General features: G+C 44.3%; 1 protein-coding gene across 2 annotated transcripts; it reads left to right on the top strand.

The window, feature by feature from the left end:
* The first annotated feature begins 551 nt into the window (after positions 1-551).
* Positions 552-20,304, top strand: myl4 (myosin, light chain 4, alkali; atrial, embryonic). Of its 2 annotated transcripts, XR_013504963.1 has the most exons (9): positions 552-654; positions 1,234-1,261; positions 5,397-5,546; positions 6,117-6,190; positions 6,512-6,611; positions 14,118-14,195; positions 14,313-14,349; positions 19,339-19,652; positions 20,019-20,304. XR_013504963.1 is itself a non-coding variant. In XM_071925441.2 (8 exons), the coding sequence occupies exons 1-7, from the start codon at positions 556-558 to the stop codon at positions 14,339-14,341; spliced, it is 558 nt and encodes a 185-aa protein (XP_071781542.1). In that variant the 5' UTR covers positions 552-555; the 3' UTR covers positions 14,342-14,349; positions 14,478-14,608. The 2 variants fall into 2 exon arrangements, 1 of the variants encoding a protein (XP_071781542.1); XM_071925441.2 differs by lacking the exons at positions 19,339-19,652; positions 20,019-20,304 and adding an exon at positions 14,478-14,608.
* Positions 20,305-22,185: the final 1,881 nt, after the last annotated feature.

Here is a 22,185-nt window from a genome sequence, read left to right as displayed (position 1 = left end):
AAGGATAGTAGAATTCTTTCCTTTCTATTTAAGGTTATGGTGGTTCTACAGAGAATAGTAGAATTCCTTCCTTTCTATTTAAGGTTATGGTGGTTCTACAGAGAATAGTAGAATTCCTTCCTTTCTATTTAAAGTTATGGTGGTTCTACAGAGGATAGTAGAATTCCTTCCTTTCTATTTAAGGTTATGGTGGTTCTACAGAGAATAGGAGAATTTCTTGAACTCTATTTGAAGTTTGTCTTTCTGCAGCAGAAGGCCTGAGAGAATTACAGCTCCTGACCTTAAAAGGACATGAACTTACATGTGTGTGTGTTGGGTGGGGGGGCTGGGGGGGGTTTAAAAGCCTTCTACAGAGGGAGCTGCCCTGTTTCCTCTCCTCTCTGCACACTCTTTCCTTCCTTTAAATCTCCCTCTTTTCTTGACTCTCCTCTTTCCTTCCATCAAATCTCCCTCTTTTCTTGACTCTCCTCTCTTTCTTTCCTTTAAATCTCCCTCTTTTTCCTCCTCTCCCAATCTGTCCATATTTATATTCATATTCATATTTATCTGTCCATAATGGCCCCTAAGAAACCAGAGCCAAAGAAGGAAGCAGTGAAAGCTTTTCCAGAGCCAGAGGCTGCTAAAGAACCCGACTTCGACCCCCACAGCATCAAGGTCAGAGGGTTTGACTGTCTGTCTGTCTGTCTGCCTGCCTGCCTGCCTGCCTGCCTGTCTGTCTGACTGCCTGCCTGCCTGTCTGCCTGTCTGTCTGACTGCCTGCCTGCCTGCCTGCCTGTCTCTCCACCTGTCCATCTGTCTGTCCGTCCAAATTCAAATACATCTACAAGCAACATGAAAGGGAAACGCAGAAGGCTTCATGTTAGATTTCAAAACTCATCTACTGATGGTTAAGTGGTTTCTACTGGGAGCTGACAGTACAACACAGTCTTCTACTGGTTTCTACTGGTAATTAAACAATATTATCCATAATTATGGCATTCTCTTCCACTCCTATGCAAATGATACAAACTTTGTAAATCAATGAAACCTGGTGATACTAATCAACAAAAAAAATTGAATGTATCTTACAAATTAAAAGATGGATGACAAAAAACTTCTGCTCAATGCAGATAATGCTTTAATGCATTGTAAGCTGCAAGAACTCATTGATCAGACCTACATCCTGATTTGACAGCACAGTTCTTTGTTGCTCTGTTTTGTTCTGATCAGCAATATTCTGTTTTGTTCTTTCAGATTGAGTTCAGTGCTGATCAGATTGAAGGTAAAACTGCATGCCCCTAACACACACACACACACAGACACACACACACACACACTACAAGATATAATGTGTTAGATATAGATAGATATAGGGCCCTATTTAAACGATCTATAGCGAATGGTCTAAAGCGCATGGCACAAGTGCATTTAGGGCGTGTCCAAATCCACTTTCGGTAGTTAAACGGCGCATAATCTGGGCGCAAAGTAAGGCGCAAGGCGCAAAGGGGTTGTACTTACCATAATTCCTCTAATATTGGCCCGGGCCTTTATTTACCTCAACTGCAGAGAGTACCAGGCCTTTATTGGAAGCAGGTTTATATTAGAGACAGGCCTTTATTTCTAATTCCCTCTGTTCGATAAGTATATTTGCTCATATTTTAGTACGAAGCCTCCTTGTTTTCTGATCTGCTTCTGTTGGGGTTCGTTAGGTAGCCGTTTTTTTGTTACTACAATGCATTATGATAATTACGGTAATCGACGACGGCACGCTCCAGAGACTTCCGCCGGCCGAGCCATCTTGTGGCACTTGTACGTTATTACAAACTACAGTTACAAACAGGCACCAGGAGTTTACCAGTATCCACCGTTGTTTGCATGTAAGCTGAAGCTAACTGAAGCTAAAGTAGAATCTATACAGTTATATCATATCGCCGTTTATTTCGATGCATATGCGCGAGCTCAGTCCACCTGACAGCCCTCTGTTCTGTCGGCGGAGAGAGAGACACAGACAAGCATGGAGGTTTCGGCGCGTCGAGGGCCGACGCTTCCCGGAGTTTCCCGGGACACGGTTCCGGCCAGTGCCGATAGCTGGGCGCCGATTTGTTCCCGGTGATCCGGCCGAGATTTCGGCGGGGGTCCCGACACCGATGCGTCGACGCCGTCCGGGGCTTGGATCGGGAGGATCAATGCGGGCCGTGGGCGCGGGGGAGAGGACAGGCGGAGAGAGGAGATGGACACGGTCCAGCCATATACTAGGTTTTGACCTAGTCTTGTTTCCTTTGTTTTTTCCCCCGGCCCCAAATATATAATAATAATAATAATAATATGTATTTGGGGCCGGCCTTTATTTGTTCGTGTCGACCACGGCCCCGGCCATTATCGGAGACCCGGCTTTTAATTGACTACCGGCCACTATTAGAGGAAATACTGTAGTCCCTTAATTAATCATAGATGTATTTTGGGCGTAACATGAAATCAACCAATCAGAGTGTCATCTCCCATTCCCTTTAAAAGCCAGGTGCGCTTGCACCTTGGCGCATTGCTCTTTAAATGACGGATTCGGCAAGTTGGAGAAACGAACGGTTTTCTGCTGAGGAAACGGATCTGCTCGTGCGTGAAGTGAAAGCGCGCGAGCAGACCTATAGGTTATGCCAAAATCAACAAAATAATAGCCAACAGCGTCAGGGTCATTAAGTAAAAAAAAAAAACATGATCAGATCGTTTTGTCTGTCTTTCTGCTGATGCCATGCAGCTCTCTCGCTCTCGCTCTCTCCCCCTCTCTCTCTCTCTCTCTCTCATTGACCGAAACTTTGAGTTTGTATAACACCCCCCACCCCACCCCCGCCGCAAAATAACATTGAGTTGGCAACCCTATGTGAAATAGTTGATAAAACATGAGAACGTGTGGATGGGCGGCATTTACAGTTTTGCCCAGGGCGCCTGATTGGCACGCGCCGGCACTGTGTTTGTCCAGTGTTTTTCCCTGTGTGTGTAACAAGCAGAGTGCACGTGCGTTGTGCACCTGCCTATGTAGGCGCATCTTACTATCTGAATAATGCGCCCTTTATATAGCAGGAAAATACTGCGCCATTGACTTTAGACCAGGTTTTTGTTGATCAATGGCGCAATCGCTTTCCGCTGCCTCAAGATAGCAATGCGCCGACAATGCGCCTGACCACACCTCATTTTAACACCAACACGCCCATGGGCGCTCAGATGGGCACAAGTATATGAAGGACAAAAAATGACAAAAGCATAAATAAATAAATGAATGCAGAAATAAATAATTAAATACATAAATAAATGAAAAATAAATACATTTTGGTCATGAAAAAGGCTATTTCTGTATTTTTACATGTATTATTTATATATTTCTACTTTTATTTATTTATTTCTGTATTTCTACATTTCTACATTTATTTATTTCTGTATTTCTACATTTATTTATTTCTGTATTTCCACATTTCTACATTTATTTATTTCTGTATTTCTGTGTCCGTATGTTAATAAGGTAGGCGGTCCCTAACCCTAATCAAACAAATTACAAAAATATGCTTTTTTTGGTGCTATTTTGCCATGATTTCATCAGCTGTGTTTCACGGGCAGAAAGAGGTATGTTCAATGACGAAACGGATTATGCAATGTTTTGAAACGGAACTCCCGGCTGCGTTCTTCTATTTAAATTGTGCTTATTGTAAAGTAGATGTAATGATACAGTCGTTATAAAGTGCTATCTTTTATGGAGTTTATTGAGATGCCACTGAAATAACTTGTTGTATAGGTTATGAGACAAATATATTTATTTATCTAGCAGGTGACATCAAATGGTAAATGCAAGCAATTTTTTTTTTTCATTTGGCCTTGAAATTGATCTACAACCAATTTTTAAAAAAAATAATATTATCACCAAAGAGCTCAAGCAAAGAAATGCAGCAAACCGGAATGCCTTATTGGCCATTCCGGTTTGTAGGCCAGACTGTATGTTCCGTGGTCCAGGAGAGAAAGCTGTAGGCGTCCAATCCTGTTGCGAGGTTTTACCATGGAGTCTATGGAACACCCGGTGCATCCTGTACAGACGCGAAAGGGAACCTTTAGCGTCGTTATAGCAACGCCAAGGGATTTGACAGAGTCAACATAGGACGAGTTGGGAATGAGAACGGGTTGAATATTATATTTGTTTCAGACTTTAAAGAGGCCTTCCAGCTGTTTGACAGGACTAATACTAATACTCAGACATGTGACTCAAGTCATTTGGTCCAAGTCTCAAGCAAGTCCCAAGTCATTTGGTCCAAGTCTCAAGCAAGTCCAAAGTCATTTTTTCTTGGGCAAGTCAAGTCAAGTCAAGTCACAGGTTATGTCAAGTCAAGTCAAGTCAAGTCCTTAATTAAGGCAAGTCAAGTCCCAAGTCAAGTCACTTGAGGAAATACGGTAGTCCCTAACCCCTTTACACTTTGTTGAGATATAACCAGCAAAAATAAAAGTAACGTTATGGTTAAATATTAGTTCATTATGGCTTAAATGTAGTGACATTAGTGATATCAATCGTTTTGCTATAGCAGGGAGGGAAATTAACACCAGCCACCTGCCAGTTGTGAGAGAACAGACTGTCATATCAGGCTAACGTTAGCAAGCTACGGAGTTGTGAGAGAACAGATTATATCATATCAGGCTAATGTTAGCTAGCTACGGATTTGTGAGAGAACAGATTGTATCTGGCTAACGTTAGCTAACATCAGCCCTCACAGACACTTACCGATCCGAATGAGTCTTCAAATGACGAACAAAGTTTGATGTTGTAGTCTGGCTGTCAGAAATCTTTGATGAGCAGGTCTTGCATTCAGCAGTTCGCCTTTTTCCTTCACGTGAAATTTTTGAATCCGAAAGTGATGACTCTTGGCACAGTCGCGGCCGCCATGATGATGATGATCTGATCTGATCTGATCCATAGACCGTATAAAGATCTGATCATACTGTGTGTGTGTAACCACCAGAAATACGAAATAGTCTAGAGCGGGAGGGTGTAACGACTAACGAGTGCTTCTCGTTGAAAAAAACATCAGGTAGCGAGGAGCTTGACTGACAGGGTAGTCATCCAATCATGACAATGCCATTCCCAGTGTGCGCTTGCATACAGGAACATTGACAACGTTGAACGATTTTAATATTTTATATTTAATATTAAACTGAAAACATAAAATGAACACAAACAAGTCATTCAAGTCATCATGTCTCAAGTCAAATTAAGTCACGAGTCTTTAACTTCCAAGTCCAAGTCGAGTCTCAAGTCATTTATTTTCTGTCGTCGAGTTGCAAGTCATCAAAACAGTGACTCGAGTCGACTCGAGTCCAAGTCACAATGACTCGAGTCCACATCTCTGCTAATACTAATATTCATACTAATATTAATGTTGTTTCAGAGTTTAAAGAGGCCTTCCAGCTGTTTGACAGGACTCCAGAGAACCAGATGAAGATCACTTATTCTCAGTGTGGAGACGTGATGAGAGCTCTAGGACAGAACCCAACCAACGCCGAAGTCCACCGAGTTCTGGGAAGACCCAAGGCCGAGGGTAGACACACACACACACACACCACATGGCCAAAATCATTATGGCCAACATATTGTTTCAGCTTGGCTTTTGTTTCTTAGCTCAAAGTGAGGCACACCCTACATGTATATCTCAGTATATACCAACCTTACACCTACATGTATATCTCAGTATATACCAACCCTACACCTACATGTATATCTCAGTATATACCAACCCTACACCTACATGTATATCTCAGTATATACCAACCCTACACCTACATGTATATCTCAGTATATACCAACCCTACACCTACATGTATATCTCAGTATATACCAACCTTACACCTACATGTATATCTCAGTATATACCAACCCTACACCTACATGTATATCTCAGTATATACCAACCCTACACTTACATGTATATCTCAGTATATACCAACCCTACACCTATGTGGTATACATCAGTATATGGCACAACTCTTGGTAAACACAATGACAATATTTCTGGTCCTCAGCTGTTTGAAACCTCTGGCAGTAAATTCAGATGTTCCTTTGGTCTGTCTTCCCTTCTTGTCTCCTCTCCCTCTCAACCTACCTTAACTAGATATGGACAGTAAACTGGTGGACTTTGAGACCTTCTTACCCATGCTGCAACACGTGGCTCAGTCTAAAGACCAGGTACGATAAAACCTTTCACCTCACCCACCAGGTCAAGGCTCAGTGTGGAGTTACACTCAACAGGTTCCTAAAGGTTAGAAGACTGTGTTGGTGAAAGAAGACCTTACAGTATGTACAGAATAAACAGTTTTTTTGAGTACATAAAGTACCCAGTATAAACAATTAATGCATTAAAAATGTGTCTGCTAAACAATTTTAAATTAATTCTAGTCAAATAATCTACTAATCAGCAGGTACTACAGACAGTACAATGGCGTATTACTGATTACTGTATTACTAATGAGTGTGTGTGTGTGTGTGTGTGTGTGTGTGTGAGAACAGGGGACATTTGAGGACTTTGTGGAAGGCCTCAGGGTGTTCGATAAAGAAGGAAATGGAACTGTGATGGGGGCGGAGCTAAGACATGTACTGGCCACACTGGGTATGGACTTTTTAATACTTTTCTTTATGTCATCATATCAACAATGCATCACTGGACATAAATAATAGGGATACAAAACAATGTTTTTATCTCAGTCACATAACTATTGAGGTAATGTTAACAAGGCCCACCAAGAGCACAAGTAGCAGCGCTTTCTCCAAATATGGAGAAAGATATAAATCACACACAGAGCAGTACCGCACCAGCTCCTTCGCCTGTGAATTTGGCATTCCTGACAGTTCTCTTACCACTAACCTGTGAGCACTGCCGAAGCTGCCAAATATAAACACCAACATCCGTTTGTAGCCCAGCTGTGAGATAGCTGCCACAAGATACTTAAACATAAGGAAGGCTTCCTCCAGACTGTAATTAAATGTACAGCCGACCTGCAAAATAATCACATCTCTTCTTTCTTAAACAACAGCTGCTGAATTAGCAGTTCGACTGGAGAATGTCAGTATCACAGCCTGATCTCCTGAAATTTCGTGAAATGAGCTTGATCTCTTAAAATGCAAATATGTGCTCTGTGTACTCTGTTATGTGAAGGAGGCAAGAGCAGAAATAGGAAGTCTGACATTGAAATAACTAGGGGAGTAACCAATGCACCAGGCAGCATCGATTTAAACAGCTTCTATTGGACAAAAGAGGGGTTTTTCCAGGTGGCAAATCCCACCTGGAAAAACAGGTGGGATTGATGGTAGCGTGTCGTCGGCATCGCAGTCTTGGAAGACCATAGATTTCTTGTGCCTGGGAGTTTTAGCACAGCGTCTGCTGTGACTGTGAAGTCCAATCCATGAGAGGCAGACTCGGCCACAGATGTTACATGTGTAGCCCGGCCCCGATGATGTTGATGATGTGGTGGTATCCTGTTGTTGTTGCTTCCTCTTCATTCTCTTTGCTTCTTGGTGTTGAGCCAAGGTGGTTTCGTATGTCAGCAGCCCACTGCGGAGTGCCTGCTGCCATTGAAGACGGTCCTGAGCGGCATCTTCCCAGGTGACAGGGTTGATGTTGAAGGACTTGAGGTCTTGCTTGCAGACATCCGTATAGTGTAGCTGTGGGCGGCCAGTTGGCCTCTTGCCAGATGACAGTTCTGCGTAGAGAATGTCCTTCGGGATTCATCCGTCGTCCATCTGCCGGACATAGCCCAGCCAGTGGAGACGTCGTTGCCTCAGAAGAGAGTACATACTGGGAAGCTGTGCTCTCTCCAGGACTGCTGTATGTGTGATCCTGTCTCTCCAGGTGATGCCCAGTATGCGCCTCAGGCAGCGCAGGTGGAAGCTGTTTAGCCTCCGCTCTTGATGTGAGTATGGGGTCCAAGCTTCACTGCCATACAGGAGTGTGCTGATGACACAGGCTCTGTACACCTGTACCTTTGTGTGGGCTGTGAGTTTTCCATTATCCCATACTCTAGCTGTGAGCTTCCCAAAAGTAAAGGCTGCTTTTCTGATGCGGCTGCTGAGTTCAACGTCGAGTGACAGGTTGTTGGTGATGGTGGACCCAAGGTAAGTGAAAATGCTTCCAGCTTCCAGTGTGTAGTTGTTGATGGTGATGGAGGGGGGGGGGGTTTCAGTGCCCTGTCCCATCGTCTTGGTTTTGTTCAGGCTGATGGTCAGGCTGAAGTCCTTTCATGCTTGGGTGAACCCAGATGCAGGTGCTCCTGGGAGTGTGCTGCCACTGCTGCGTCATCAGCGAACAGCATGTCTTTGTTTTAGCTTTCAGTCGAGCGAGGTTGAATAGTTTGCCGTCTGTCCTTGTGTGTAGGTAGACTCCCTCAGTTGATGTTCCGAAGGCTTGCTGCAGGAGGAGGGAAAAGTATCCCAAACAAGGTGGGCACCAACACACATCCCTGCTTGACACCACAACAGATTTTGAAGGGGTCTGAGGTGGACTCATCAAACTGGATGGTGCCTTGCATGTCGGTGTGGAAGGACTGGAGGATGCGGAGGAGTTTTGGGGGGCAACCTATCCGTTCAACCATCTAGATGAGGCCGCTCCTGCTCACAAGGTCGAAAGCTTTGGTGAGGTCAATGAGGGCCATGTAGAGTGGTTTTCTCTGCTCTCTGCACGTCTCCTGCAGCTGTCTCAGAGAGAAGATCATGTCCATAGTAGATCTTCCTGCTCTGAACCCTGCCTGTGACTCTGGCTGCAAAGCTGTAGCCAGTAGCTGTTGGCACAGCGTCGTGAGGCTTGCTGGAGTTTCTTCCTTGAAGTTCTGAGGGCATGTAGGGTCTTGTCAGTTGGAGTGCATTTGTAGTTGGTGAGGGCAATACGTTTTTCTTCCAGGATCGGTGCCAATCCATTGAATTGGCTTCAAACCAGTCGTTGGACCTTCTCAGCTTTCTGCCAAAAGCTGTCAAGGCCATGCTGTGGATGGTGTCCCGTAAGCCGTCCCAATACTGTTGGGCAGAGCAAGATTGGGGTAGGTGAGGGAGGGATTTCTCTAGGGCACAGAGGAAGGCCGCAGTTTTGGTTGGATCAGCTGTTTTGCTGCTGTCAATGCAAGGGGCTCCTTTTGGTTTGGCTCTGTGAATATTTTTTGTCTGTAGCTTGACTCTACAGCACACGAAGGAGTGGTCTGTGTCGCAGTCTGCGCTGTGAAAACTGCGGGTTTGGAGGATGCCTCTGAGATCAGCGCATCGTGTTAGGATCAGGTCCAGCTGGTGCCAGTGACCAGACCGTGGGTGTCTCCAGGAGACTTTGTGACGGGGTTTAGTCTGAAAGTATGAGTTGGTAATGCATAGGTTGTGGTATGTGCAGAACTCAAGGAGACGCTGCCCATTCTCATTCATATTACCAATGCCATGGTGTCCCAGCAAGATGGCCAGGAGTCACGATCTGCGCCAACTCTTGAATTGAAGTCACCAAGCAAGTAAAGCTGTTCTTGTTTGGGGATGTTTTTTACAGTCGCCTCAAGCTCATCATAAATCTTGTCCTTTATTTCTTGAGAGGAGCTAAGTGTTTGGGCGTACACACTCACCAGGTGGACAGGTCCCATGGTTGTGTTCAGGCAGAGGGCTAAGATTCTCTCTGAGCCGCCTGTGGGTGGTACTATTGCTCCCAGCAGAGTGTTCCTGACAGCAAAACCCACTCCATATTCCCTGGTTTCCTCAGGAGGCTTCCCCTGCCAGAAAAAGGTGTAGTCCTTTTCACTTAGTGAGCCTGATGAGTGGAGTCGGGTTTCCTGAAGGGTCGAGATGTCAATTTGTCGCTTCTGAAGTTCGTTGTTTATGACTGCAGTCTTGCGGACATCGCTTATCTCTTGTAGGTTGTCTGTTAGTCCGGGTGTCATGGTCCTGACGTTTCAGCATCCCAAGCGTAATGCTGGGGTCTTTACTTTCTTTGTTTTGCTTGGTGCGCAAATTTACAGCCCACTTGTTAGGATAGATCCCTAAGCTTCATGCACCCAATGAAGTAAGTAGGCTGTGGCGGGACAGCACCTAATTGGCTGGGGGCTGCCCAGCTTGAGGCGGACGGTAGCTGTCCAGTGAGATTTTGGCATCTCTCCCACTGTCGGAGGCAGCCCCTGGCACCCATCTCTATGCCAATTGAGAAAGGGCTTAAAAGCGGTAACTGCTGACCTCCCATGTTGTGCCTCCACTGCACAGTGAAGCTGGAGTTTCCTCTCCAGGGCACAAGAAGCCTGGGCAAAGTGTGTGGAGGCCCTGTGTTGCCCAGGCGGCAGGGCTCCCCTCTCGGCCTCCCTGGCGCGATCCAAAGGAACGATGAACCGATACATTTGCCGTCAGTTCGGCTGCAGGAGTTGCCAGAGCGATGCTTCAAAACATTGAACTGCCTGACAGAGTCCAGGACGTGTTTTCTGTCAGGGTTTGCTCCCTTAGCCTTTTCCATTCCAGAGGATACCCACAAGGCAGCGGGGGTGCTATTTGACCCATAGGTGGGGCAGTGGTTGGCGGATGCCAGGGCGTATCCACTCACCGGTGGGCCTGCGCGTCCCGCCTCTGGGGCCCACTGCTGCTCCGAGATCCCCATGCAGTTCAGCCTGGGATCGCATGATACCCAGTTACCATGTGTTGCCATGGGGAGGCACTGCAGGAGTCTTGGTGGTGGAGAGGCTATGTACTGGCAGGGGGAGGCTTACGCACTCGGCTCCCCTCTTCACTCCTCAAGGTTGAGGAGCTAGCCAGTGGCAGGCACACAAAGCAGGTCGCTGAAAGCAGAAGTGCAGGCTACTGCAAAGCTACTGTTCTAGGCAACTGCACTCTTCGCTTCACACACGCCCTGTGTCTTCCAACACCAACACACGTGTAGGTAAGTCAGAAATTGATAAATCTCCACAAAAATCTCCATTTGAGATAGTAGAAACAAACACAATATTTCCATCATAAGTTGCTAGTGTTCTGCTGCTAGGTGGAGGGCCAGCTTCGGGATTTGGAGGATTTTGAAATGGAAGGGAAGAGAGACAACCAAAAATCACTGGAGCCAATGGGAGGATTATTCAGGCTGCCGATATCCACTAAAATAGACCTGAAAATGACAATGTCCTCATCAATGGCAGTATTCTTAAATACACACACACACACACACACACACACACACACACACACACACACACACACACTCCTCCACTTCTGCTCTCACCCCTCCAAACACAGCCTGCCCATCAGTCACTGGTACCTAGCAAGTGATGGAAATGACTTAAACAGGCAGGTCAATGCTGTTGGCAGACCGTTACTGGTAGACTGAGTTGCTGAGTTAGACTGAGTTGCTGAGTTGCTGGCAGATTGAGTTGCTGAGTTAGACTGAGTTGCTGAGTTACTGGTAGACTGAGTTGCTGAGTTAGACTGAGTTGCTGGTAGACTGAGTTGCTGAGTTACTGGTAGACTGAGTTGCTGAGTTGGACTGAGTTGCTGGTAGACTGAGTTGCTGAGTTGCTGGTAGACTGAGTTGCTGAGTTGGACTGAGTTGCTGGTAGACTGAGTTGCTGAGTTGCTGGTAGACTGAGTTGCTGAGTTGCTGGCAGACTGAGTTCTTCTCCACTGTGGTTCTTTAGCCATGAGATCCTTCTGGTTCCAGACAGGAGTCAAGTTACACTCAGGAAACTGTCAGCATTACCCAACTTGGCATTTGTGTGATGTAACCGAGCATCAAGGTCCTGAATTTGAAGCTACAGGAAAACTGAGGATCAATAAGAGCGACACCTTCAGGCAGCCAGGCATGTTTAGATTTATGTATTCTAAGTGAATGTCATATGGCTGCCTTTTGAGTTGTTTACTGAAATACAATACTATTTTAGCATTTTATTATTCTATCCATTCGTTGTTTTTAACCAATCGTCCTAGTTTTTACAAGTCTTTTAGTTGGTTTTATCAAATCGGCAAGTTCAAAGAAATCTGTGGACGGATTACCGTACTGCTTGCTACCAACCCGGAACCCTAACCTGCCGAAGGCTAACCAGCTAAAGTTACCGGAGCCTGATCCTTGCAGCGGCCCAGCCTTCTGGGCCTGTGTCGCTGTCAACACTCGACTACCATGCCCCCACTCACCTCTCCGTCCAGCTGTGAGAGCTGCGATCACCTCAGTCGGAAAGTCATAGAGTTAGAAGGGAGGATGTCCAATCTTTACTGGATACAAGAAGCCGAGCAGCTCATCGATACGCTGTTGGTCTTAGGCCCGGGATGAGCAAATGGCACTATCACTGGTGAGCTGGATTCCACCGTTCCGTGCTCAGCTGCTCCGTCCCCTACCAAGGACCCCTGGATCCAGCTGGGGGCTAGACCCAAAGCCCCAGTCAGCTCCATCCCACACCACCCGGAGTCCTGGACTGTAGCTGGTGGTCCTAAAAAGAGTGGAAGGCGCTCCTCTCGTCTCCACCAAACCTAAGACATCCTGCTGGAAAATAGATTTCATATCCTGGATCTCCAGGAGTTCCCTCCTCTGGTCGAGGGCCCCTGATCTCGTTCCTCTCCTGTGTCAACGGGCGAGTGTTGACACAGTGGTGATGTTTAATCAACTCAATACCTTTCTCAATGAAAACAGTATCCTAGAGAAATTCCAATCAGGGTTTAGATCCAATCACAGCACAGAAACAGCTCTTGTAAAAATAATAAATGATCTCAGACTTGCTGTTGATTCAAACAAAGTGTCAATCCTCATCCTTTTAGATTAAAGCGCAGCTTTCGACACTATCGACCATAATATTTTAATAAACCGTCTGGAAAATTGGGTCGGTCTCTCAAAGTGCTCTGAACTGGTTTCGATCCTACATCACAGGGAGAAAATATTATGTTGGTCTTGGTAATCATATGTCCAAGAAATATGACATACCCTTTGGCGTGGCACAAGGAAGCTGTCTTGATCCACTTCTATTTTCATTGTACATGCTCCCATTAGGTCATATCATTAGTCAACACAATGTCAGCTTTCATAGTTATGCAGATGACACTCAATTATACATTTCTGTTGAGCCAACCAACCCAAATGCCTTATATTCCTTGACCACCTGCTTGGCTTCTATCAATCAATGGATGAGTGACAACTTTTTAAAATTGAATGAGGAAAAGACAGAGATACTTTTAATTGTAAACAAATTCAAAAGGGACAATCTTTTTAACAGACTTGGGGACCTCACTCACCAGACTAAATCAGAAGTAATATGTCTTGGTGTAACTTTAGATTCTGATTTAAGTTTTAACGCCCACATCACCAAAGTCACCAGGACAGGTTTCTTTCACTTGAGAAACATTGCCAAAGTACGACCATTTTTAATGCAACATGATGCTGAAAAATTAATTCATGCTTTTATTTCCAGTAGGTTAGATTATTGCAATGCCCTACTCACTGGTCTTCCAAAAAAGTCAATTCAGCGACTTCAACTTATTCAGAACTCTCTCTTGGCAAAGACCAGGAAGAGAGAGCATATTACTCCTATTTTAGCTTCCCTTCACTGGCTCCCTGTTTCTTTTAGAATTGATTTTAAGGTCCTTTAACTTTAAGGTCCTTTTACTCGTCTACAAAGCCCTGAATGGCATGGCGCCTTCTTATATTTCTGACTCCCTAACTTTTTACCAATCACCCAGACCCCTTAGATCCTCTGATGCTGCTGTTTTACATGTGCCCAACGTAGTCCACAAAAAGAGCGGGGCAGCTGCTTTTACCTACTATGCCCCAAAACTCTGGAACACTCTTCCCAAGGACATTAGACTTGCGAGCTCTCTGGGCATTTTTAAAAGCCTACTGAAAACCTACCTATTCAGGTTGGCTTTTAGATAATTTATTTATTATAACTACTTATTATATTGTTATTATTATTATTATTTTTATTTTATTTGTATTTCTTTTTATTACTACTTATTTGCACTTTTTTATCCCTCTTTCAATGTAAATTGTTTTTGTTGTTTTTATTCAACTGTTTTATGCCTTTTCTCTTTAGTGCTAAATTGTAAAGCACTTTGAGCTGCATTTTATGTATGAAAGGTGCTATACAAATAAAGTTATTATTATTATAATCATTATTATTATTATTATTGTTATTTTATATATTATCAGGAGAGAGGATGACAGAGGTTGAAGTGGACCAGCTGATGGGAGGACAGGAAGACGGCAATGGTTGTATTAACTATGAAGGTAACGCACGCACACACACAGACACACACACACACACACACACACACACAGAACTCTGAAATTAGTTCACATTAGCATATGGCATGATATATAACTTTCCCTCTCTCCCTCTCTCAGCATTTGTCAAACACATCATGGCAGGCTGAAGCAAAAGGTGAGTAAGCCCATCTAGCTATCTAGTCTATCTAGTTTGGCACTGTAGTGGAAACCAGACAAGCCCAGTTTGGTAGCACTGATAAGTACTATGTAGATTCTTCTTTGTAACAGCTGTCTTTCTTTCAGGTGGGACTCCATGTTTATAAGGAAGAAACAACTTTTTCCTCTACTTCTGCCCCAACTCCTCAGGCCTTGTACCCTAATTTCCCACTTTATCTTCTTTCTAAGCATATTTGTCTACTTTCTACTCATTCATTTAATCTAATTAGGTCCAAGATTCCTCCTTACCTTCTAGTCTCCTTTCATAATGTCTTCAGGATTTTAACTAGTGTCTCCTTGCATTCTTCTCTAGCTCATTATCCTTGTGTGTTAGTTTCCTTGTCTCCTACTATTCTTCACTGTACAGCTTTTCACAAGAAATTCTGTGTTTCAATAAACCTTTCAAACACATTGTTAATATCTGGTGTTTCAAAAGAGACTTTTGTCCAATAAGTCTGTAAGTACTAGTTACTTGTAATATATTATAGTTGTTACACACCATCTATCTATTTAAATATGTATTTAACGCTAGGTGATAGGTTGTTGAAACTCTAGCTCTGGGTCCCAGGTACAAACAGGAGGTATAGAAAGTCTAGATTTGGAGCCCCAATTCTACCAGGTACTATTGCTGTAAGCAAGTTCTAGAAAGTGTAGGTCTAAACGGACTGTTCTGTTACAGAGGTTCAGGTTTGAGGCCTTGTGTACACGATGCAAAAAGCACAAGATAGATGTGTACATCCATCCAATCAGACGCTCTCTGCTTTGCTCCTGCCTGCTTATCTATTTTTGGCAATATTTTCCTGTTTTTCCTGCTGCACTGCTCAAAACTATGAGTGGGGGTTCCTGTTAATGATTAATTCTACAGGATTAAAGTGATCAGAGGTCGTGATCACTTATTTTCAAACTTTTTTCTGGATAGTTAACTGCGGTTTGGTGCGTGGATAACACATGGCTCCCCTTGGATCAGAGTCTTCAAGATGCATGGACTGCTTTCGACTGTTACAGAAGATTGCTGTAGTTGAAACCAGGATTCTCGCATTGGAAAAAGCTGGAGAACTACTGGAGAGCATGCTCGAAATGAACAATTATGTATAAATGATACTACTGTATTTCCTCTAATATTGGCCCGGGTTAGAGTTAGGTGAAAAAGAAGTTTAGTTTCGGGTTAGGTGAAAAAGAAGTTTGGTTTCATCTACTCCAAACTGGCCATCACTGCAAGTCCCCGAGACCGGTCAAGTCCCCCCCCCTAGGCCTCTCTCATATCCAATTGACTGACAACAGTGTTGTAGTGGGAAATCGGGATTTCGTGTGTTGTGGTGTGAGATGTTTGTGCCATCAATCTGATGCTAAAAAATTCCCCGTGGCCCATGTGGGCCTAGGGTCAAAAATAGGGGTGAGGTGCAGGCCCCTAAAGGTCAAGAGCAGGAGTCAAAAATTACCCACTGCCCATCTGGGTTTGGGGTCAACAGTGTGGGTCAAAGCGTGATCCCATAGAGGTCAGGAGTAGGAGTAGGGGTCAGGGGTTGGGGTTAGGGATAGATAAAGAGAGTGGGATTAAGGTTAGGGGATGGGTGGGGGTGGGGTTGGGGTATGGGTATGGGTGGGGGTGGGATTGCTCTGTATGACTGTGGCTTGGACCGATTGCCAGCCATGTGATATGAAATGTTTAACTAATGGGGTGTGTGTCTCCTTATTTCTCATAATGTTATATCTATGCTGGGTGAATCTCACCAGCATAGTGTTCCCTGTTTCCCCAACATATTGTAGTCCACATTTGGCACAAGTAATTAAATATACACAATTTTTGGAATGAGGACTCCCCCGATCTATTGTCTGAAAAACATTGTTGTTCTGTTTGCTGCGTAACCAAGTTTGTTGCTTGAAAAATTCCCCATGGCCTCTGACCTTTAGGGTCGATAGTGTCTTGATTCTAGCCTTGACCAGGTGATCCTGCAGGTTTCTGTTTTTCCTGAAGGCTGCAATCACCCTGTGATCTGGTAGAATCTCTGTTCCTCTAATGGCATTTTGGAAATTATCCTTAATCACTCTGACCAATTCGACTGCAGATGGAGAATATGTAGTCACAAAGGGTAATATATCAGTCACTATATGAGGCTTAGTTTGCAGGAAGGTTTTGAGAGACTTCCTCAAAAAAGAGCGAGGATACCCTCTGGTGGATAAAGCTGCAAACAGTGTCCTAGTGGCTTGTTTAAAATCCTCTTTCTGAGTACATATTCTATGAAATCTCAACAATTGGGATTTAACCAGACCAGCATATGTGTGTTTGGGATGATAACTAGTTCTATGGAGCAGAGCATGAGTGTCTGTCTCCTTAAAAAATACCTTAATATCCAGTGTGGATGTGGTTAAAAAATTAGGTCCCTTATATGTGGTGGTATCCAGAAAATCTACAGAGGTCAAGCTAGTGGTTGACTTGCGTTTAATAGAGTTGTTATGGTTGTTCAGAGTGCTTAAAAATATCTCAAAATCCTCTCTCGAATGGGGCCACACCCCCCAAATATCATCCAGATATCTATAGTAGTGGGAAGGTTTTTTACTGCAGGAGGCCAAGGCAGAAGTTTCCCATTCGGCCATAAAGATGTTGGCATATGCCGGCGCAAACTTCTTGCCCATAGCAGTGCCTTTAATTTGTAAGAAAAATTCACCATTAAATTCAAAATCATTCCTAGTCAAATTGATCTCCAATAATTGAATTAATTCTTTATCTGGTCTCTTTTTATTGGGATATTTTTGGAACATATTTTTTATGGCTTGTATGCCTTCCTTGATGTCAATCTTTGTATATAAACCATCAATGTCCATGGTGAATAAAATAGCATTTTGAGGGATGTGGAGTTTTGTGATTTTATCCACAAAATCATATGTGTCTTTAATGTAGCTGGGGTGTCCCATTGAGAGAGGATTGAGGTAGTAGTCGAGGAACTCGGCTGTGTAGTAAGTTTCACTATCACAGTCAGATACTATCGGTCTGCCAGGGGGGATTTCATGAGGTTTACTCCACTTGGTGGGATCCTTATGGATTTTGGGAAGCATATAAAATAATCTGGCCCTGGGTTCAGAGCTGCCCAGTAAATAGGCCTTTTGTTTTGCATTTATGAATTTTTTCTCATACAATTTCTGAACTATTTTCTCTACCAGTGGTATTGTGTCAAAGTAGATGGGTTTATTCAATTTGGAATAATAGTTTTTATCATTTAACTGTCTGTATCCTTCCCAGAGATGTTGTTCTCTATCCAAAATAACAACTGCACTACCCTTATCTGCTGGTTTAATGATGAGTTGTTTGTTGTCGCTGAGCTCTTTTAAGGCTCTGGCCTCCTGTGGACTGAGGTTCGGCTGCATGCGACTAATCCGAAAATTTGAATCAAAATGATTGATGTCCTGCTGGATAAGAGTATTGATTTCTGTGGGCAGTTTGCTACTAGGAGGGGTCCAGTCTGATTTGGGAGTGAACGGCGGTGGTGATGTATCCCGTTTGTTTTGAAAATAGGTTGCCAATTTTAATCTCCTGTGATATTGTTGAATATCACATCTACTTTGTTCAATAATGTGTTTATTGCTTCCTTTAGTAGGAATGAAATTTAGACCTCTATTGAGAAGAGTGAATTGGGGAGTCAATTGGAATTTTTTGGTTAAAACCAATACATTTTTAGACCCCTCCTGCTGAGGCAGGCTTATGGGGACACTTAGTTTACATGGTCATCCCAGTGTTGTAGTATGTGTCGCCCAGTCTGGGGGGTCCAGTGTATGTTGTCTCATTCTGTTTCAAAACGATCAACTGGCAAATGCTGGTATGTGTTTGTAAAATTTGGCGATATGTGAGTTCAATTCTGCCAAATTGCCCTGTTCGCCCGAGGGGAGACTTGGAGTAATTGATCATGGGCACCCAGATTTCAGCCAGTGGAAATTTAGTCTTCGCTGCTCTGACCGCAGCCTGTAGTTGTTTAATGGCTGTTTGTTTAACATCTTGCTGCCTGTTATTGAGGCCAAACGACAAGATGACCTGCTCGACTGCAGTGAGAGAAATGGCTTTGGTAATGATGGCCTCAGCGTATCTGAAAGTAGCTCCCAGGTAGCTATCAATTTGTAGGTCCGGTGACGTGAAAGGAGGGAGTTTGCTCAAATTAGAGTCCCCCAGGATCAGTGCCTTCCTGCTCACAGTCACACCCCAGCTCTTCATCTTGTTGTTTGTGTTCATGTGTCTGGTGGGCCTTCGTGGTGCTAAGGGTGATGTGGAGAGTGTATGTAGTGTAGTTTGTGTTTGGCTGCGGTCTAATCGGCTTCGAACAGCTGTTTTGAGTCTGTTAGAGCTTCTCGGGGTCAGAGTGCCAGCAAATTGGGAGACCTGTGGCTTCGGCGGTGCTGGGTCCCGGAACAAATCATCCAGCTCTTGCGGTGACAAATCAGCAGGAGCAAAAGCCTCATCCTCGCTTGTATCACTCCCAGGGTCAGGGGTGGAGGGGGCCTGATGCTGAGGCCTCCTGACCGGGTTTCTTTGGGCCCTCTGTTCTTTAGGGGAGGCCCTTAGAGTTGAGCCCGAGGTCGGGGGGGATAGGGGCGGGGGGGACAACATCCACCTCCTCATCCTCCATCATGGGTGACCAATCACCCCTTGCCTCCGTCATGGTTGCCGTAGTGGTTGTGGTAATTGGTGGTGGTGGTACGGCAGCAGGTGGCTGTGAGGGAGTCTGAGTGGGGGTCATGGGTGTGGGGGAGACATGGGGCTGTGAGAGAGCCCCAGCTCCTGTAGTGGTAGCCCTGCCATCTCCCAGGCCGTGTCTCCGCTTTTTAGGAGAGGTCCTGGGAGCTGGCACCACGGCAGTCACAGGTGTGGGGGGGATCTGGGGTTGTGAGAGAGCCCCAGCCCCAGGAGAAGTAGCCCTGTGTAAACATGACTTCCTTTTTCTTCCCCGCCCCCCCAATTCAGACCGAAGGAGTTTCATCACTGGGAAGTCTGTCCACAATCAAAGGATAGAACGTTTGTGGCGTGACTTATGGTGCGTGGCTGTTGGTACCTACTACGCTGCCTTCAGACATCTGGAGGACATTGGAGCCTTGGATCCAAACCAGGACGTCCATCTAATCTGCCTACACTACGTGATGCTGGCAAGGCTGAACTGGCATCTACAGCTGTTCAGCCAAACGTGGGACAGACATCCGATGTCATCTGAGGGCAACAAATCCCCCCAGCAGCTGTGGGTGGCAGGACAGCTTTTGAATATGGAGCAGATACTCAATGAGGTAAAGCTGTCATCCAAAAACATTTCATTACAGCTGCTGATTACAATGCTTAATTGCAAACATGTATTTTGACGCACCAAAATGCAACTTCTTTGTTATCAAATGTACAGTATGCTTATTTTTCTAACATAAAAGAGGGCTTATATTATCTTTATCACACAAGCATAATATTGGAGTTGACTGGGTTTCATAGCATTATGTAAATTCGTGATTCCTCTTTAGATGTACAGTATATTGGCGATGACTATTATTGATCTGTTATCCCTATTTCAAGATGGATATTTTATAGATATTTTGAAAGGGTAGGATATGTCTCCAAGCAGCTAAAGAATTAGAATTTCACCATAATGGTTTTTGTGTCATTAGATGGATTTCGCCACTTGGGGAATCGACTGGAATGGACCGGCTCCTTCCCCTGATACACAGGCACCTGTTGAGGTTCCTGCACAGATTCCTGGTCTACAGGACACATATGAGACCCAGCTGTGATCAAACATTGATCCATTCCGCACGAGCGAGGTCTATGGCATAGACATTTACATGGAGGCTTTGAGGATGGTCCAAGCGTATTTGGCTGAACGTTCAGGTGGGATTTATTCATTCAACCACTCCCAGCCCCCTGAATTTTTTTTTTTTGGGGGGGCAGCTTTGAAATGCCTTCATTGTACACAAATAAAACTTGCATTACTGATAAATGTGTGTCTACAGTTTCTTTATATAGTAATCTAAAGTAAAGACATTACTTTGTTGTTTGCTTTTTTTATGTTTTGGATACTTTTTTTTTCAATGTGGCTGTGCAGGTCAGGATCCAAGCAGATTTGTGAGCAAGAAACTTACTTTTCCACTGTAAACACTTTAAAAATTTTTATACTGATTACATTTTACAATTCACCACCACTGATGGTTTATGGATGCCATTTAGTGTGCACAAAGTCTGATATAATTTGGCCACTTACAAATAACAAAAAAGGGTCTTGGAAGATTTTGTGAGAATCTGGTCTATGGGCGAATTTGGACTATTAACTTCTACACCGTGATTCAAAGGTATTTAATCTGTGGCATAAAGGAGTAAACTGCTTTGCATGACACTATTCATTTACAGCTTGGAACACATTTGAAGTCATTTTCAGTCCATCCACAAAGCACTTTCACCAGTGTTGTAGTTTGAGATATTAAAAGGAGAAATTGCTGGTTTCTGTTAGAAACACAAGCATTCTAGTTTAAGTCAATAGGGGGTACGAAACATTCTAAAGTCTGTTTCTAAACAATACTGACCCTAGGGTTTTCTTTTTTTTATGTATTCTTGGAATTCTAAAACACTATAGCTTTCAATGACCAGTGGCCGTTGTTACAACAATTACAATGTTAAGTTCTCAAACATCTCTCACAAGTGAGATCGCACACCTGAAAGGGTTAAGTTTCATGCCGCATTTTCCCTTTTATTGTGAAAATTGGATTGGAGGAACCTATGGGTTCACATTAGTCATGGTTCCTTACTTATTCACTTAGACGGTTTGTCACACTTTTTTTTTCAACTTTTTAATAGGATAGTTTTTCCCAAATGACGGGGGAAAATATAAGAAATTGTGACTGTTCAATCCCGCGACATCCATACAGGCAACACAATCACTGGGTAATGACAACAAGTAAAAGTTTCTTCAGACGTAGCGGCGAGGGAGCGTATGTTCGCAATGTCATTGGTCACGGCGCTTGTTAGTTCACGAGAAAGCTAGCGACGATCGTCATGATTGTCTGCTCAGTTAGGTAATCATTGGCACAAAAAACACCCCATAGCCACGCCACGCCACGGCACGCCACGGCACGCCACGCCACGGCACGCCACGGCACGCCACGCCACGCCACGGCACGGCACGCCACGGCACGCCACGCCACGTCACGCCACGCCACGCCACGCCACGCCACGTGCGCCTGTAACACAGTTACATTACAGCCTGTAACACTGTGACATTACAGCCTGTAACATCGTTACATTACAGCCTGTAACACTGTGACATTACAGCCTGTAACACCGTGACATTACAGCCTGTAACACTGTGACATTACAGCCCCTGTAACACCGTTACATTACAGCCTGTAACACTGTTACATTACAGCCTGTAACACCGTGACATTACAGCCTGTAACACCGTGACATTACAGCCTGTAACACCGTTACATTACAGCCTGTAACACCGTTACATTACAGCCTGTAACACCGTGACATTACAGCCTGTAACACCGTTACATTACAGCCTGTAACACCGTGACATTACAGCCTGTAACACCGTTACATTACAGCCTGTAACACCGTTACATTACAGCCTGTAACACCGTTACATTACAGCCTGTAACACTGTGACATTACAGCCTGTAACACCGTTACATTACAGCCTGTAACACCGTTACATTACAGCCTGTAACACTGTTACATTACAGCCTGTAACACTGTTACATTACAGCCTGTAACACTGTGACATTACAGCCTGTAACACCGTTACATTACAGCCTGTAACACTGTGACATTACAGCCTGT

This window comes from Centroberyx gerrardi, chromosome 7, assembly GCF_048128805.1.
Source record: "Centroberyx gerrardi isolate f3 chromosome 7, fCenGer3.hap1.cur.20231027, whole genome shotgun sequence".
NCBI lineage: Eukaryota > Metazoa > Chordata > Actinopteri > Beryciformes > Berycidae > Centroberyx > Centroberyx gerrardi.
The sequence above is the reverse complement of the archived record's forward strand: the minus strand, read 5'-3'. Positions and strand labels throughout refer to the sequence as shown.

Coding starts and splice junctions, on each gene's coding strand:
- myl4 (XM_071925441.2), top strand. CDS start 556: ATGGCCCCTAAGAAACCAGAGCCAAAGAAGGAAGCAGTGAAAGCTTTT. Junction 6,612..14,117: donor ACATGTACTGGCCACACTGG/GTATGGACTTTT, acceptor ATATATTATCAG/GAGAGAGGATGACAGAGGTT. Junction 14,196..14,312: donor TGGTTGTATTAACTATGAAG/GTAACGCACGCA, acceptor TCCCTCTCTCAG/CATTTGTCAAACACATCATG.